The sequence below is a fragment of the Solea solea genome, chromosome 21 (genome assembly GCF_958295425.1).
Source record: "Solea solea chromosome 21, fSolSol10.1, whole genome shotgun sequence".
Lineage (NCBI taxonomy): Eukaryota > Metazoa > Chordata > Actinopteri > Pleuronectiformes > Soleidae > Solea > Solea solea.
In genome coordinates, this window is record NC_081154.1 from 8,317,127 (window position 1) to 8,333,538 (window position 16,412).

General features: G+C 40.9%; 1 protein-coding gene across 4 annotated transcripts; it reads right to left on the reverse strand.

The window, feature by feature from the left end:
* Positions 1–1,168: 1,168 nt before the first annotated feature.
* fbrs (fibrosin) lies at positions 1,169–15,542 on the reverse strand. Of its 4 annotated transcripts, none has more exons than XM_058620788.1 (18): positions 13,812–15,542; positions 12,601–12,732; positions 12,251–12,277; positions 12,097–12,126; positions 11,741–11,789; positions 10,322–10,673; positions 9,959–10,191; positions 9,229–9,473; positions 9,074–9,118; positions 8,845–8,943; positions 8,524–8,592; positions 8,274–8,312; positions 7,854–7,925; positions 7,579–7,732; positions 7,214–7,294; positions 6,978–7,061; positions 4,646–4,850; positions 1,169–4,173 (listed from the first exon to the last, which is right to left on the reverse strand). In XM_058620788.1, exons 1-18 carry the CDS (start codon positions 14,112–14,114, stop codon positions 2,580–2,582), a joined length of 3,813 nt encoding a protein of 1,270 aa, XP_058476771.1. In that variant the 5' UTR covers positions 14,115–15,542; the 3' UTR covers positions 1,169–2,579. The 4 variants fall into 4 exon arrangements, with proteins under 4 accessions (XP_058476771.1, XP_058476770.1, XP_058476773.1 ...); XM_058620787.1 differs by having other exon boundaries at positions 8,524–8,607; XM_058620790.1 differs by lacking the exon at positions 8,274–8,312.
* Positions 15,543–16,412: the final 870 nt, after the last annotated feature.

Sequence of the window (16,412 nt, forward strand, 5' to 3'; positions counted from 1 at the left end):
CGAGATATGGGCAAGCGCGCCACTTAAAATGTTGACATTTGTGGACGTCTGTACGTTATTTGCACGTTTGTGATTGTTAAAACGAGAATAAAAGTACATATTTACTAATCTGTCATAGTCCCATGTAATGTTTCATTGCAATGCAATCCGCTTATTTTCGAGTTTTCTAAAAATAAGTTTTATACGTGTTTTCCTTTTATGATAACAATGTTTTTGTTTTCCATGATTATGTGGACATTTTTGATGTAATGTGACAATTAAGTAAATCGTTTTCCTTTTTAAATATGGAATTTGGGCTTGAAAATGTTATGCAAAACCGAGACAATTTGTCAATTCATCAATTAACTGTTAAATAATGTAAAAATATGTCTGCTGGTCAACTTCTTGTTAAAAATGATCACAGGCTCTCATATGTGAGGCTCTATAGCTTTCTTAAAGACACAAATTAAAGAAATCAATATATTTTGTAATAATTTAGTTTGAATGCAGTGACAAATACTTATTGAAGATACATCATCCTGATTTCTTCCAAATCTTGGATAAAATTGTGAATTGTGAAAAGGACCATAGCACTAGACGTAGACCCTATATAGACTTTCGTATTGTGAGTATTTTTTATTTTCCTGTTAATTCCTCATTAAATTAAAACTACGACCAGTTAACTGACAATTTGACAGATAGAATGATAATTTTAACATTATTTACCATAATGATGGATGCATTTTAAGCAAATTAACAAACTATGTGAGACTGTGGGAATTTCACCTTTTTTAGTCATAATAGTAAACTGGAAGATTGTGTTTTGGACAGTTGGTCAAACTGAATTTGACACCAGAGTAAAATGATACTATTTTCATAATAAATTGACGGTATTTCACTTTTGGTAGAATATATTTAACATATGCACATAAGGCTGCTGTGATATTTAGTATGAAATACTAATCTAATAAAAAAATGAAATATAAAATTCCTAAGCTTCACCCCAGTCTTTTTGCTATATTTGTGTATTGTAAATGTCAATGTGGACTGAGACTGTAAAAAAACAGTAGTAATAGTTAAAAGCACTTTGAGTTGCCCCGTGTATGAATAGTGCTATATAAATAAACTTGCCTTGACTTAACTGCACTGATAATAATTGGGTTTAGAACAAAAGAAGCACACAACAGAGTAAACAACAATTCATTTAATAATTAATCTTTGTGGTCTCTAGGGAAGGGGTTTGAAAGGTATAAAATGGTCATATTAAAATAATCGACCCAGTCTTTTTCCTCTCAGGATACCCACTGTCTGGTTGTCTCTTGACACACGTCCTTATATTTGTTTTTCAATTCATCAGCAGATGTCCCACTTATCCGTGTATATAATTTATTTTTGTTGAACAACTTGACAGTTCAATGTACAGGGCTACCATAGTCCCAAATGGAAACGGCACACAACCAGTGGCAAACAGGTAAACCTCTCTCGCATAACAAAGACATAGATGAGATCCTTGAAGAGGCCAGAGGTTGCAATCAATAAGGCTTAATGTTCACAAGCATTAAAAAGTTTTCTGTGAAGAAAGCCTTCTGCTTCGTCTTTTGCATGATTTGAAACATTACTACCTGGGGAGAGAGTACTGGTTGATACCTGAAACAATGACAAATAACATAACAATGAATATATTTATTATTATAGAAGATAATTAATGTTAAGAATAATAATTACAAAGGCAATATCTCTAGACTACTATAATCTGGTCCTGCTTGTATAGTCAAAAGGAGACTGGAAAACAGTTACAGGAAGCTCTAAAATACTGTGTTTATTCACACAGTTCATTTCACCATCCATCCTTTGAAAACAAAAACAAGCCAAAAGGTTGAATTTTATCAGTGAAACTGAAGGTTTGGGGTTACATTTTTGGGTAATGCGGGAAACTGAGGTACAATGCTTACTGATACTCATCAAATGGTGTAATCAATAATCTGTCTTTTCACACTGACAAAAAGACACAAAGACAGAACAGAAAGCACCACTTTACCACTGTATTTCTAAAAACCCTCAACCACAATACCTAATCAGGCTTGATTTATGTAGAAGAGGGGTTTATAATATCCCATGAGATAACCAAGCTGAGAATGAACCCATGACATGTTCTCAAAGTGTAAATCCCTCTGGAAGTTTTTCCAATCCATCTTGAATAGGCTGATTAAACGTATGGTTGATAATTCACCTGACAAATGAAAAAAAAAAAAAAACCTGTCCTCTGCCTCTTCTTACAGCTTTTGAAAGTGAGTACTGTAATAACCATCAGCCAGAATAAAATAAAAATACATAAAAGGATGCACAGAAACCATGTACCTTTAAATTGCACTGATAGAACCATTGGACATATTCCAAGTCACACTGATGATTCTTGCATTTCCTCCCTACCATTACCTCCAGCCAAGTCATGTTACCCTTGTCTATGGGAGACTGGAGCTGGTTTGGTTGTGTAACTGGGAGGGAAGGGTTTAGTAGTCTTCAAGAGGAAAAGGGGGCAGGTTGAGAGCAGCACAGTGATCCTGACACATCCCTGAATCTCCTCCAGTGTTGTCCCTGTACTATCTAGACTCTCCATCTTTGTGGTTGCTGTACAGTGCCAGTTCACCTGGCCCTCCAAGTCTGCGAGGAGGTGTGGATGACCGGCTAGTGATGGACGGAATGAGTGGAGGTGGTGCCCCCACTGCCATAGCCCCCACCAAGCCTGAAGGGCTTTTAGGCAGAATACCATTGGGCAGATGGTGTGGGTTTAGTGGGCCTAGACGGGTGTAGAGTCCTGCATGGTGCTGTGAAGCAGCAGAGGCTCCAGGGGGAAGCGAGTGGGAAAGAAGGCCATGGTGGAGCTGCTCCAGGTGAGCGGCAGTAGCAGCATGAGAGGGACCTGTGAGGTGAGCGCCATGAGGGATGTGTGGGTGCATCCCAAAGTAGCGAGCCCGCTCAAAGTCTTCCCTCAGGATTTGGGCACGCTGCTCCTCATCAATTAGTCCTCCTCCTGGGGGCCCAAGATGATGAGGGCGGTCGAAATGATGAGCCATTAGGCCAAACTCTTGACGAACAGCAGAAGTGGATGCAGAGGTAGAAGTCGGAGGGAGGTGAGGGGATGCTGCTGCAGCAGCTGCAGCTACACATGCGACCCTCTCTGCCTCCAGAAGGCGCTGATGCTGCAACAGTCGGGCCAAATGTGGATCAGATCGCAGGGCCAGATGTGGGTCTGACCTAAGTGCCAAAGCCTCTCTACGATGCTGATGTTGTTGCTGAGCTGCCAGCTCCCTCCAGGGGTCCCAGGTGAAGCTATGAGGGCCATGTGGCGGTCCATGGGCTGGACCATGAGAGAAACGTTCTCCTGGACCCATTATCAAACCTGGAGGTCCTGCTGTGCTCCCCAGATATGCTTCAATGGTTCTTGGGCGATCCAGCAGGGAAAGGTGCTGGTGGGAAGGAGCGTTTTGAGTGGGGGGTGGAAGGGGTACACCAGGTGTGGGAGTCACTGATAAAGAGGAGGAGGAAGGGGTACCAGAACTATGGTGGTGGGGATGGCTACTGGGGCGGTCAAAGCTGTGGTTGGGCATTGGGGTAGGCAGGGTGATGGGGATGTGCTCCGGCTCTTCTTTACGCTCCTCTTTGACTTTTACTGGCGGAAGAAGCATGGGAGGTTTGGAGACAGGTGTTGTGGTCCGGTCAGGCTTCCTAGCCTGAGACAAAGAAGTGACAGAAGCAGAAGCTGCCGAGGAAGCAGAGATGTTACCGTCTCTTTGGGAGTGGAAGGATTCACTGTGTTGGCTATGTGCTGTTTGGACCAAGGAGCGGTGGTAAAGGTCCAAAGGAGATGGGGCTGAGCGATTTGAAGGTGGGGGGGTAGTGAGCACAGATGAGGAGGAAGACCGCGGTCTGTCCCGGTCTGCTACTAAAGATGAAGATGCAAGAGGAGGCCCTCGTGAGGACACTGTTGGCAGTTGCCTCTTGTCCCCATCTCTGTCTCGCTCACGGTCTCGGTCTCTCATTAAGCTGCGTGTCAAGTCCTCAATAGGTCCACTGCCCCTCCCTAGGACACTGCTGTGACCATTAATGTGGGAGACTGGGGTGCTACTGCGGGGTTTGAAGGAGGGGGCAACTGGGGACATTCTCACAGGTTGTCTGCCATACAGCATATTGTCTCTGCAAAAACAAAAAAATGTGTATCAAAACAACACATTTAAAGCGGTTCAGGTATAAATGTGTCAGCTGCATCAAGGATTGGTTTAGAATGGATTAACAGAACAGAATATGTAATAGATTATGCTACAAAATATTTTTCAATAACTACATTATACAACATCCTCATATTCTGATTTTATGGAGTCAACATTTAAATAATTAAAAATAAATAATTACAGCATTTCAAGTAAAATATAAGATCATAAAAGCTTGAGGAGAATACACAGAATCCAACCTAAGATGGAGATGAGATACTAATTGCTTTAAACATATTTTGTGCGTGTTGCTGTTTTTGCAGTTCTGTCTGCAATAACAATATTGCTGGTGAGGAATGTGGCTAGTGATTGTCAACTAAAACCATCTTGTGTTCAAATCAAAGCTTTTCATTTTAAATTAAAGCCCTAGTAAAAATTCAGCTGGACGCCATACATACCTGTCCTTTTCATCCTTGATGTGGGGGATATCTCTCCTCTCTCCATCCTTCACACGATCTCTCTCATCCCTCTTGTCCACAGCTTTAGCCCAACCAGGGCCAACAGGAAACCCAGATGGGCCGCCATGCAGACGATTCCATGCGTCAGGGTGGTTGGGGCTGGACAAGCTGGCTGGTGAGTCTTTAGGGGCAAACATTGAGCCTGCTGTAGAAGAAAAAACATTTTTACAGCAAAGCTTTCAGATTTTATACATTGCTATCTTATGGAAGTGAAAATGTTTTTTTAAATTTGTTTGGGTGTTGTTATCAAGTTCAGCTAGTACAAGGTATTTGTTTTTTTGTTTCCGTTTTTAACAGCTCAATAACAGGACAAGCCCCCATTCAACCAAGGCTTTATGGTGTTTTTTTATTTTTATTTGGACTGCTCTCAGTCTTCATGGTGACTCACACTTAAGTTCTCAACCTTGTACTTGTTATATCAAAGACAAAGCTTAGCACAGCCATTCAAAGCAGGTCTCTGATAGTGAGAGCTTAGCTGTAAGAGTGATATGAGATAGAAGAGAAAAAGATTAAGTTGTGCTAATGTTTTAATGTACTCTTTTTTTCTTTTTTGAGAAAAACATTAAACGTATTAATTTAACCATCAAATATAGTCAGAGACAGTGATTTTTTGGAGCATTATTAATTAATAATTCCATAGTAAGATTTAAGCATAATATAAATCAAGTGATCTGAGAGAGAATGAAACTTCTGGGCTCCGTTTATAGCCTCACAACCAAGTCTGACCCTTCATAGGCAGCTTTGCGCCAATCGGATTAAAAAAGCAGTTCAGAGAGACAGACAGCAGGCACTCCTACGTGTTGTTCCACCAAACCTGCTCTGCATACAGATCCAAACCTCTGATAAGGCAAAAAAAAAATAAAAAATGTGTGGACATCTCTGGTCATTTACTTCATATTAAAAAAGTATGTCTGTCAGTACTCATCTGATGAGGAGCTCAGGACAGAGAGCAGCAATCCCAAAACATGAGTACTTTAACAACATGCAGATGAAAATCAACAGTCAACTATTTCCAGCAATACTGCCAAATGCAGCTTTAAAGTACCAATATACATATAATGAGATCAAGATTTATTTTAATACTCATAGCCACATGTGATTACTCAGGGCTGTCCATGAAAAGCTGAAACACATAGTTGGCATGGTCGGACCATTTGCTCTCGATTCATCAGTTCTCGGATGATTGTGACCTGCATGATTAAATATCTTCACAGACAATTCCCAGGACTAGATAAAAGCTGAACAGGTAATAGTAACAGCAGAAAAAAGTGACATATTAGAGGCTTCAAAACGACTGTGGGTTTTTAATTAGAACAGGATCAGTTTCAGACTAAAATGTGAACAGCTGTTTAGTATAATTTTCCAACGACATTCGCTGAATTGGGAGTATCACTATAATTTCCTTCAGAAGCAACCACTTCTTTAATTTTCACAGCTTTACAACACACACACACACACACACACAACATCATCCACATCAACTTGGATGCTTACTGTTTGAGAGAGGTAGCCTCAGTTTACCAATTATCTTTATCTGTACATAAATATAACCTAGTAACTTTGTATACTCATTGACTTTTATGATCCTAAGATGGGATGTTTACAAAGATGGAATTCGTTGTGTACTCATTAATTGAAGCAACGATTGCACCTGGCTTTTTGGCCATCCATCTCGACAAAATGTAGCCACACAGTTTTCTCTTAAAACGACCTCCAACTACACTGTAAAAGATGACCTATTTAAAATAAAAATGTTACTGTACCAACCTAAACATGTCTCATCCTAAGTTACAGCCTTTTTGGTTTTATTTCCATATACGTGCTTTTACATTCCCTCAATTAACTGCAGCAGATACGTCCCTGTAGCTGCATCTATAAAATCATAACCTGGCCAGGAGGAAGATACGTGTACAATTTCACTACCTCACTAGCTGTTCAGTTGAATTTTAAGTCTAGACTTTGAGTGAAGTTTCTTTCAGACGGAAACAGTTTAAAGTCAGTACAGAGATGAGACCAAGCAATAAGGCTGACCTCAAACCTGAGTGAAAATGTAGTCCCCTTACCCAAATGACTGAAAAAACAGTCACAAAAAAAACAACAAAAATGTTGCAAAAGTCAACAGCATGTTTCTGCTGTTCATTTTTCGATTGTTGTGCGAATGTGTAGTCCAAATGTTCAGCAACGTTGTCAGATACATGACCCACATAAGGGCAATATATTAAGACAGACTTAAGGCCTTGTGTTTTAGTAGCAGAGAAATTGTGAAACTGACCCAATGTTGGGCTGCCAAGACCTCCAAAGGCACCAGAACCCAGAGCTCCCAGCGGTGTAAAAGGTGGGGAACGACCATACGGATCTTAAAAGAAAAATAAAAAAAAACCAAAGGTGAAAATATGAAATACTGTGTTGTTACAAACTTTCCTGAAATTATATTTATAACAGCAACATTTAATTTAACAATTTATCAATCAATGACTTGAGTAATGTGCCTTTATAAATGGTTCTTACCCAAGTGTGCAGTTGGTGGGAGGAATGAGGAATGGGCCGTTGAAGGAGAGATAAATGGAGCGGAAGATGGATTGACTGCACCTGAAGGAAAAGAGTAGCAAACCAAAAGATGAGTAATCAAATCTTCACACTTCATGCTGTGGCTCATTTAGTAAAACTACAGGAGCTTTCTCAACCTCAGGGATAAGCGAATGAAAAAGATGAGGGAGCCAGAGTCACGGTTAAAATGATGTGTGGAAGAGAAAGATATTAAAACTCAAAGCTGAGGAAAAATAACCTAAACAGCTTGTATCTTTTTTCAGTCATCAAACATTCTTCAACAAATTTACATTCTATGAGCTGTCCTCCAGAAATGAATTTTTCACCTGCAGCTGAAAACAGATTGGGAGGTCTGGTCAGGTCATGAGAAGGAGGAAGGGCTCCCCCCATGGGTCCCAGAGGGCCGTGGCCCCCAGGTCCAGGAAGACGGGCCATCAGGTCACTGCGGAAGTCCAACTTATGCGGATCAACCTGCATCATCTGAAAGAGGAGAGCAGAGAAGTTAACACAGCATTTTAAGGGGCCACTATTTTCCATCTGAACCCTATCTCTGTACCTTTAGGAAAGTTAAAACCCTAGGTTAACAATTAGAAACACATACCTTTACTTTTTTCTGATGGCTTAGAATCATCCAGGCCACATACACATGCATAGCGCACCATTTTCCTGGTTTCTGCACAGCACAAAAATCACAGCAGTTTAATTCTTCAATCTTGCAAGTACAACTTGAAAGCCTTTGCACACAGAGTCAGATGTCTCTGCTTTTTCAGAAATATCTCTAGGCTCAGTAAAGATTGAATGGACTAGCTGGACAGAAGGTTACTGGAGTATGGGAATATAAAAACTATCCACAAATTATCACTGGGGTATGTGCTGAATCTGAAATATCTAACTGGGTGTGCAAGGGCAGAAAAAGATTACAAGTAAGAGTAGTGCAAAGAGTGAGTGAAGCAGCGAGAAAGTAAAACAGGCGGAAGGTTTTAAGGAGCCAAGATATTCAAAAACATCTGTTTTTGCTTACATTACTGACTTTCAACGATGTCCCAAATGGATCAGTTAGCTACAAGAGAACAGAAGTGTAAAACCACTTTTAATCAGTGTGTCATGTCTCACTCCTTATCAGAAATAGTTTTGCACTTTATACTGCACTGACTAGGCCCATGTCACAGGGCGACCTAGCCTAAACTGCATTTCATCATTAGTATATTTTTAACAGAAGGACATCACTGGAGGAATGATGCAAACGGGTTGTAAGTAAGTACTGCTCTTACCCTGGGGTCTTTGGGCTGCAGGTGGTGAGGCACAACCCCAAGTCGTGCAGATATATCGTGACTCGTTCCCTGAGGGACAAGAGGCTGTCACACACAGCACAACACATCAGCCACAGTCTACTCATCTTAAAGTCAACATCTGATAAAATAAATATTGGATAAAAATTTTCTTTTTCAAAGCTACTTTTCAACACCCCTGCATTGCGATTAAATCACCATGGAAATCCCAGCTGTTATCAAACACCTCCTTTTATATTACATGTGTTTTCATCATTAATTGGAGCAATCAAATATTTGATGGCATTAGAGAATTACACTCACCTTTGGCTGAAATGCTCCTTGCAAAGAGCTGAAAGGCCCAGTGGGAGGAATCACAGGCTGGATACTCGGCACTGAGGGTGGCGGGTATTGTGGGAAGAACTGCCATAACAGAGAAAACACACATTACTTGGAGGAGCATTTAACTAAAATAAATAGGTTCATCAAAATACACATGCCCAGAAGACATTCTCAGCGTTTATTGATTGATCTGTGAATCATGACAACTTACAGGGTGTCGGTACAGCCCCTCCATCTTGCCTGCATACTTGTCAAACTAAAAGACAAAACCAGTGCACAAGTTTAAGAAAAAAATGAATACGACTATTCTAGCCAAACTTTCCAATTTGACTCAGATGTTGATCACAATGACAAAGAGAATCTCACCAGAGGTGGTGCAGTAGCTGTAGGGTGCAGGAAGGGTGTGAAGTGTTGGTGTGTGTGCGTGTGTTGGTGCTGGTGGTTGTGCTGATGGAACTGGAAGGCCATGGGAGGGATGCTCGGCTGGTTCTGAGATGCCCGGCCGGATGAGCCCGGTGCAGAGCCCGATGATGATGGACCACCAGGAGTGGAGCGGCCTGTTGCCGCTGCATTATTTTCAGCCCCTGGGACACTGCGTCTGCCCTCACGCTCTGGTGAATTCAAGAAACAGGAGTTAATATTCTGAAACAGCAATTGCTGGTCTATATAAGAGGGTGCTAAATACTGATAAATCCTAACCACACATCGGCTCTCAAATGGAAGGGTGATGAATTAGTGTTCATGCATGCTAGATTCAAACTGATAGATACAAGAATGACACATTTGTGATATTTTAAAAAAGGTGCTTAATATCCAGTCTCCAAATGCACTAAAGGCCAGACTGTATAAATGCTGTATAATGACTACCAAAAGGCAGTCTGGGTTTTAAAAATATCAATACTCAGCTGTGTTCAGTCAGTAATCTGATCTCAGTTCATTAATACATAATTTCCTCAACCTCCCAGACAACCACCAGAGGAAGTCTGAGTTTGGTCTATTTTCGTAACATATTAGTCACCGTGTTCCCAAGAACAGCTGTACAACCATAAGACACGAATGACAGAAAAATGCAGAGCACTCTGTTGGTTGGCTTTACCTGCTGCTGAATGGGTAGGACCTTGTCGCAGAGGTGGAGGGGGAGGAAGTCCGGGGGAGGATGTGTACAAAGCCCCAGAGCTAGCTCGGGATGGGGGTCGAAGGGGACCCGAGGATGCAGAGCCCCTGATGTAGGGCAGAGACACACTGGTGGAGGGAGTTGGTGGGCGCATGGAGGATGAAGAAGATGCAACTGATGAAGCAGATGATGGAGGTTTGACTGGGGTGTTGCTCCTGAAAGAATAAAATTTAAGTATAAAAAAAAAAAAGAATCATGTGCAGAAAATGAATTCTATAGGTAAGACTCAAAACTAACGAAAATTTCTCATCAAAAATATGATGCAAGTACTTGCAAATAACATACCTGTTGATATTGTAGATGGAGTGCGATCGTCCAGGCAAAGTGAGAAAGGGCTTGGGTTTGGAGAGTGGGGGGCTGCAGTTGTGGCGGCTTCCATTACCATTGATTGAGCTGTGACGGGGCACCGTGCCTGAAGCTGTGACAGGAGAATGGGAAGGCAGACGGAAGGAGGCAGAAGAGGTAGAAGAAGAAACAGGCTCAGGGAAATGCTGCTCCAGGCTTTTCTCCTGACTTCGCTCCAGGCCCGATACTCGTGGGGTCACCATCAACCGTGAGATGCCACCACAACAAGCCGGTAGAGATGGGCAGCTTTTGCCCATGGATGTGCCCATGTTTGAGGGTGCAGGTTCTGCAACTAAGAAGAAAAAGTCAGTCATTATTTTGCCCTTCAAGAAAGGCAACATGAACAGAGATCTGCATCAAGCACAAAACGCAATATCAGCGTCGGTCCACAATTTTGTATATTTGAATGATAAATATATTTTGAATGATTACAAAATATTTAGAAAAAAGGAAAGATATGAATAATCTAACCTGAAGACAATCAGGCCTGGTTCAAAACATCACAACATTTGGGACAGTGGGTCAGTGCAGGGCCATTGACCTTATTAAATGGACTGCATATCAAGTGTCACTCATTCTCACTCTAAATTGTTAATTACTGTACATACAAAAAGTCTCTAAATTTATTAAGTCACAGTGAGCTGCCAACTCAATTTTAGTGCAACCAACCACTGCAATATCTAGTCTCATGTCAATTTTCCAAAAAGAAAACATGCCAGTGTGTTCCAAGTAGTGAGGCATTGTTTTATTTATATTATCTGTATCTACAGAATCCCTAAGCTCCAGTATCATAATCCAAAGCAGAAGTGCAGCTGTCCTCAACAGAAAAAAACAACACTGGCACCATCAGGATGTGCTACCAACTGATGATCAGCAACCCTATGTGACTAGGACACACTACACAATCAGTCTTGATTGGATAAACATTTGTATTGCCCCTAGGGACACACAGACAAGGACACATGCCTGATTACACTGAATATAACATGGAGCTGAAACAAGTCAGGTCACAGATCTGGATCTTAATCACTGGTAATCAAGGAGACCTTAGCAGACTTTTCCTTGTAAAAGTGCAATACTGTGTCTTGAATTTTAAGAAATCACTTTGTGGACATACACCAAGCCTAACAAAAACTCAAATAATAAACTACATCCATACTGTGACATACCAAACATACCATGTATATTATGTCATTGTACATCACTGAATGTCTTGGTAGTTATCAGAATAATGGCTAAAATCTGAGCCATTGGAGACTTATCACAGTCTTGCTGGGACACACTAACTGAAATATCACACAAATCAGTAATGTCATGAATGTCAAGGAGCAATAGAAAAAAGGGCACAACTTCTCATACCTTTTCTAGTGCTGACTGTGAATACCGGATCCATGTCGTTGTCAGAAGCCTGGCAATAGACAAAACACAAAGATTCCTTTAGAATTATTCCCCATCTATACCGAGTGAAAGTCAAACCATCACTCAGCAAATTGACTGTGCCATATCAAGAAAAAAATCATGACAGACTGTTGTAAGACGTCCAAACTATTTAAATAATTGTAATTCCAAATATTAATATTGATTGTTGTTTTCTTAATTATTGAGAGGAACAAAGTTTTATGACAGAAAACGGGTGTACAATATGTGGCAAACTCTTTTTAGGGTCATACATATGTAACAGTGAAATATTGCAGTATATAATAAGTAGTACATACCTTATCTCCAGTATCACTCTCTGTGTCACACTGAAAAAAAATCAGAGTTGCATCTTTTAGAACATTGAAGGTAATGTGCAGTCTTCAAGACATTTGCTGAAATAATCTACAGCATTAACACGTGAGAACAAAAGGCATTTGAAAAGGAACTTACAATGTAGCCAGTCTCCAAAGGGTGTCCCTAAAAAACATGAATATTATTTTTTTTAATTTGCTTTTAAATTAGATTTAATTGATTTGAAAAAAAAATCGAAATGTGTCAACATAGAATTATATTTTCTGAATGTATGGATTCACTCTCCACTGCTTCATTAATAAAAGAAACACCTTGAGTGGTGCTGTTGGAATTTGTGCAAAAGCCTGTGAGCAAACCAGTTTAACTAGACCATGTTCAGTAGCAGGATATACAGATAAGCAGCACTGCAGAAATGTAAACACAACTATTAGAAGCAGCTCAACCTTAGCATGATCAGCAACCTTAGAGCCATGAATACACTAGTTCACCTCTATCTTTCTTCTCTTATTTCTAGCCGGGTGGGTGTGTGGGGCTCCCTCCTCTGGCTCCGAAAGTGGCCCTCCTCCGTTCTCCTCTGGACCTCTCTTCCCCTTGTTCCTTCTTCCCAACATATCAGTCCGCTGATAAAAGATGAAAAAAATGCATTATTTCGAAATTTACTTAAAACGAAGAACTGTGCGTTTCAAGACAAAGACCATATGCTGACTACATGTGAACAACAGGTTTCTTCAGAGAAATTTCTATCCATCTGATTTAGTATTCACACTTATTCTAATTATAACTATTTCAAGCATAAAATGAGTGCAATCCAATACAAACTTTAAGGGAAAAGGATAACGCAAGTATAATCTCCTTTTTTGGGTTGGGTAAACCCATTTGCAAAATGCGCACAGACGGCATATAGTGTGTTTTGAACATATACAACTGACCTGAGCAAACTAGGAATGACAAGTCTGAGGTGAGGAGCCCATGTACTTGTATGGGTTTGTGGTAATTAATATACAATTAAGGTCATATTTGTTCCAGTATTTTCCTGAGAAGCCATTTGGCAGCTCATCAACACCTCACAGAATTAGAACATGAATAATTGAGGCCTCTCCAGAATCCATCAGAGGGATGCCTTGGGGTTTGGGTATGGCCTAAATGGAGTGCTTTCTCCAAGCAAGGACTGCTCCATGTAAGGCTGAACAAATAATAGTTTTCGCATTAAAACTGCAATTTGAAACAACGCAATTAGCAAATGGCAAATGCTTAAATTCACTGTATGTTGTGCAGCATATCCGACCCAGGTTTTGGACCTTGGTGTTAATGGTTTCAATGATCCTTGCATCATATTACATAGATGTCTTGATGGCATCTTGTGGTAAGGCTCAGTAATATTCAACATCTGTTTAACGTGAATACTGAACCAAAGTCACAAATCATTGCAATAACATATTTTCCCCCAAATCATTCATCCCTGGGTCAGAGTTGAGTTTAGTTCAAAGCTTTTAACAGCCATGTGGGGAAGGTTAAATAGTTTTTGAAGAAAAGTAAATAACAAGTATCGATTTTAATCACACAGACTACACCAAAGGGCTGTGTAAAATGCTTGCCAGTATAATTTCGTTGTCATCCATCTTTGTTTATACTAATGCGAGGAATAAATACAGTTTGACGGATGACAGCTGATGACTGCGTGTACAATCTTGACATTTACCTCCAGTGCCTCCAAGCTAATGAAGCTCGAAATAGCAAAGCCATCGATGATGTCTTCCTCGCAGGATACCGACTCCCTTTTCCTCCGACGTGGAGGCCTGTGTCTCCCAAAACCGGGCCGACATTCTCTCCCACCGGGTCCCAGTACACTGTTAGTACCAGCAGCCTCCCTGTCGGAGCCTGAGGACAGGGATGTGGCCCTCTCCGCCGCCAAGTCCACCCTCCGCCTCCGCCGCTCCCTGTCGCGCTGGGAACGGGACCGTCGGCTCTGCCTAAATCCAGTGCTTCGGCTCGGGCCCTCCATATTCAGACGGCGTCTCCCTCTGTAACTCCAGTGAGGCCAAAGGCACTTTGTTCAAGTCCCGGTCCGGTGGAAGGCACCGAACCGCAAAAAAACACACCACCACACAGGCCCTTTCAGGGAACCTCTGTTAAAATGGCGTTAATGAAACCAGTGGCTATTATTTACCGTCCTTTGACAACAGTCCATTGGCATCAGTGCCTTCCTTTAGGCGAAATTTGAGTGTCATTTCACTGAAAATTGGATCCTCATGGAAATTTAAATCATCCAAGACATACACAAATGTCAGGACATAGCTAATTGTGCCTCGGACAATGCTAACGTTAGCTAGCAAGCAAAAAATTCAACCGATAACCACATAAGTTACAAACATGTAAACAAAAAAAGACACGTCTCGGTGATGTGCTGACAGAAGAGATCGAACCTTCCCTGGATATATTTCACAAAGAAATCCACACCGACGACGGAATTGCTAAACACAGCCGTATGGGTTCCTATTTTTCTGCACACGCTGACAAATGTATTAGCAAATTGATACGTTCAGCTAACAGTAACGAGATCAATAACCCACACATTCCACATTAATGCGACTGTCGTGACATGATATCGCATTAATGCGCCGTGTTTTCTTTTCCTAAATAAATAGCAACTAAGTCAAATCGGATGAGTTTATGTAGTGAATGCTACTGCTAGCTAACGCAGTGTTGATCCCAGCCTGATTAGCTTTTGCACACACGGCTAACTCGATACATAACGATTTATGCAGCCCGCAACACAAGAATAAAATTATATTCTTACAACGTGTCTTGTATATTTGAAAAACCGGGCGCCTCGGTGTGAAGTTACGTTTTATCCGCCAGCCACAAGAATAAAATGTCTTACTGTCGAAACGTTAATGGCCGTGAGTAATGGTTGAATTCGCATCACATCAAAAGAAAGACGTAACGTTAGCACTACAGCTAGCCAACGTTAGCCGGCTAAAAAAAACATTTTTGTGAGAAAACGGGATGGATACGGGAATTTTCTTAGCAAGTAATCGGTCATATGGTGATGATATATCGCTTCTTCACACGCAACTCTTCTGCCTTCCCCTTCCACCATAAAGAAAAAAATTGAAGGCCCAATAATCATAAGCCTCGGTGTCGATTTCCATAAACGAGGGTGTCGGCCAAGCCCCCGTCGGGCCGGGCAGCTCCTTCATGCAGCCTTTACTGTGTACATCCAATGTTTGGGAGAAGTTCAAGCACTTGCTGAGGTTTCCACACAACGATTCCTCTTTCTGACCAAATCCAGAGTAAATATACTCACAGAGAGGAAGCGCACGACTCCGCCGCTACCCCTTTACAAGTTTCCACTGAATTGGAAATTTATCGTGAAAATCGGGAAGACACAACCCTTGTCAGCCGTGCAGTGCATTGTGTGCGCCGTTCTTCTTCCTCGCCCATCAAACAGGCCTGCTGGCAGCCCTGCTTGAGCACACTGCCCCCATGTGGAAAAAGCTTTTACGGCTCAGATGCATTTATCACCGTTGATTGATTACATTGATTCATTTTGGTGTAACTGACAAAAAGTGTCTCAATAACAAAACAGCTATGCAGTCACCAGTTTGTTATTTTTTCCTGTGATGTTGCAGGTGTTTAATATTTATTGTTATTGATTTTTCCTTGTATTTTTGTAACCATATTTGTTTTTCTCAAAATGTCCAAATATGATTTTTAGTATAAACGCCTGTCATGAAAAAAAATACACACTCTGTTACTGTTGGCCTAACGTCTAATAAACATACATTTGTGGCTTCCTGGCTGGCCAAAAAATTAATTGTTGGAACCTTAATGAATAAATTTTTATTTGGACATTTTAAGAAAAATCTTAATAACACAAATGTTAACTTGGGCATCAGTACACTTACAATTACCTACTTTTTGTGTCAGTAACACCACAATTAATCAATGTATTCAGTTATTAAAGATTTGTAAGATCCACAGGTAATAAAATAATTTAATGACTGCAGACTTACTGTCTTCTTATAAAATTATTGGACCGAACACATGGTGTTTTGGATACTACATTAATGCCACTGGCTGTGTGTCAAACATTTTAACACAAAACAAATTGAGACGGCTGTTTTTTTGCTGGAGTATTTGACCAATAAAATCAAAATAAACTGCAGTGTGTCTGTACTTTTTAGGACCTTGTCAGGACCAGTAATCCTCTTGAAGACCAAAACCAGGTTTTACTGAGACAGGACCTAATTTCTGAGGAACTGGACAGGTTAAGGACAAAGTTGTGAATGGGAATTAG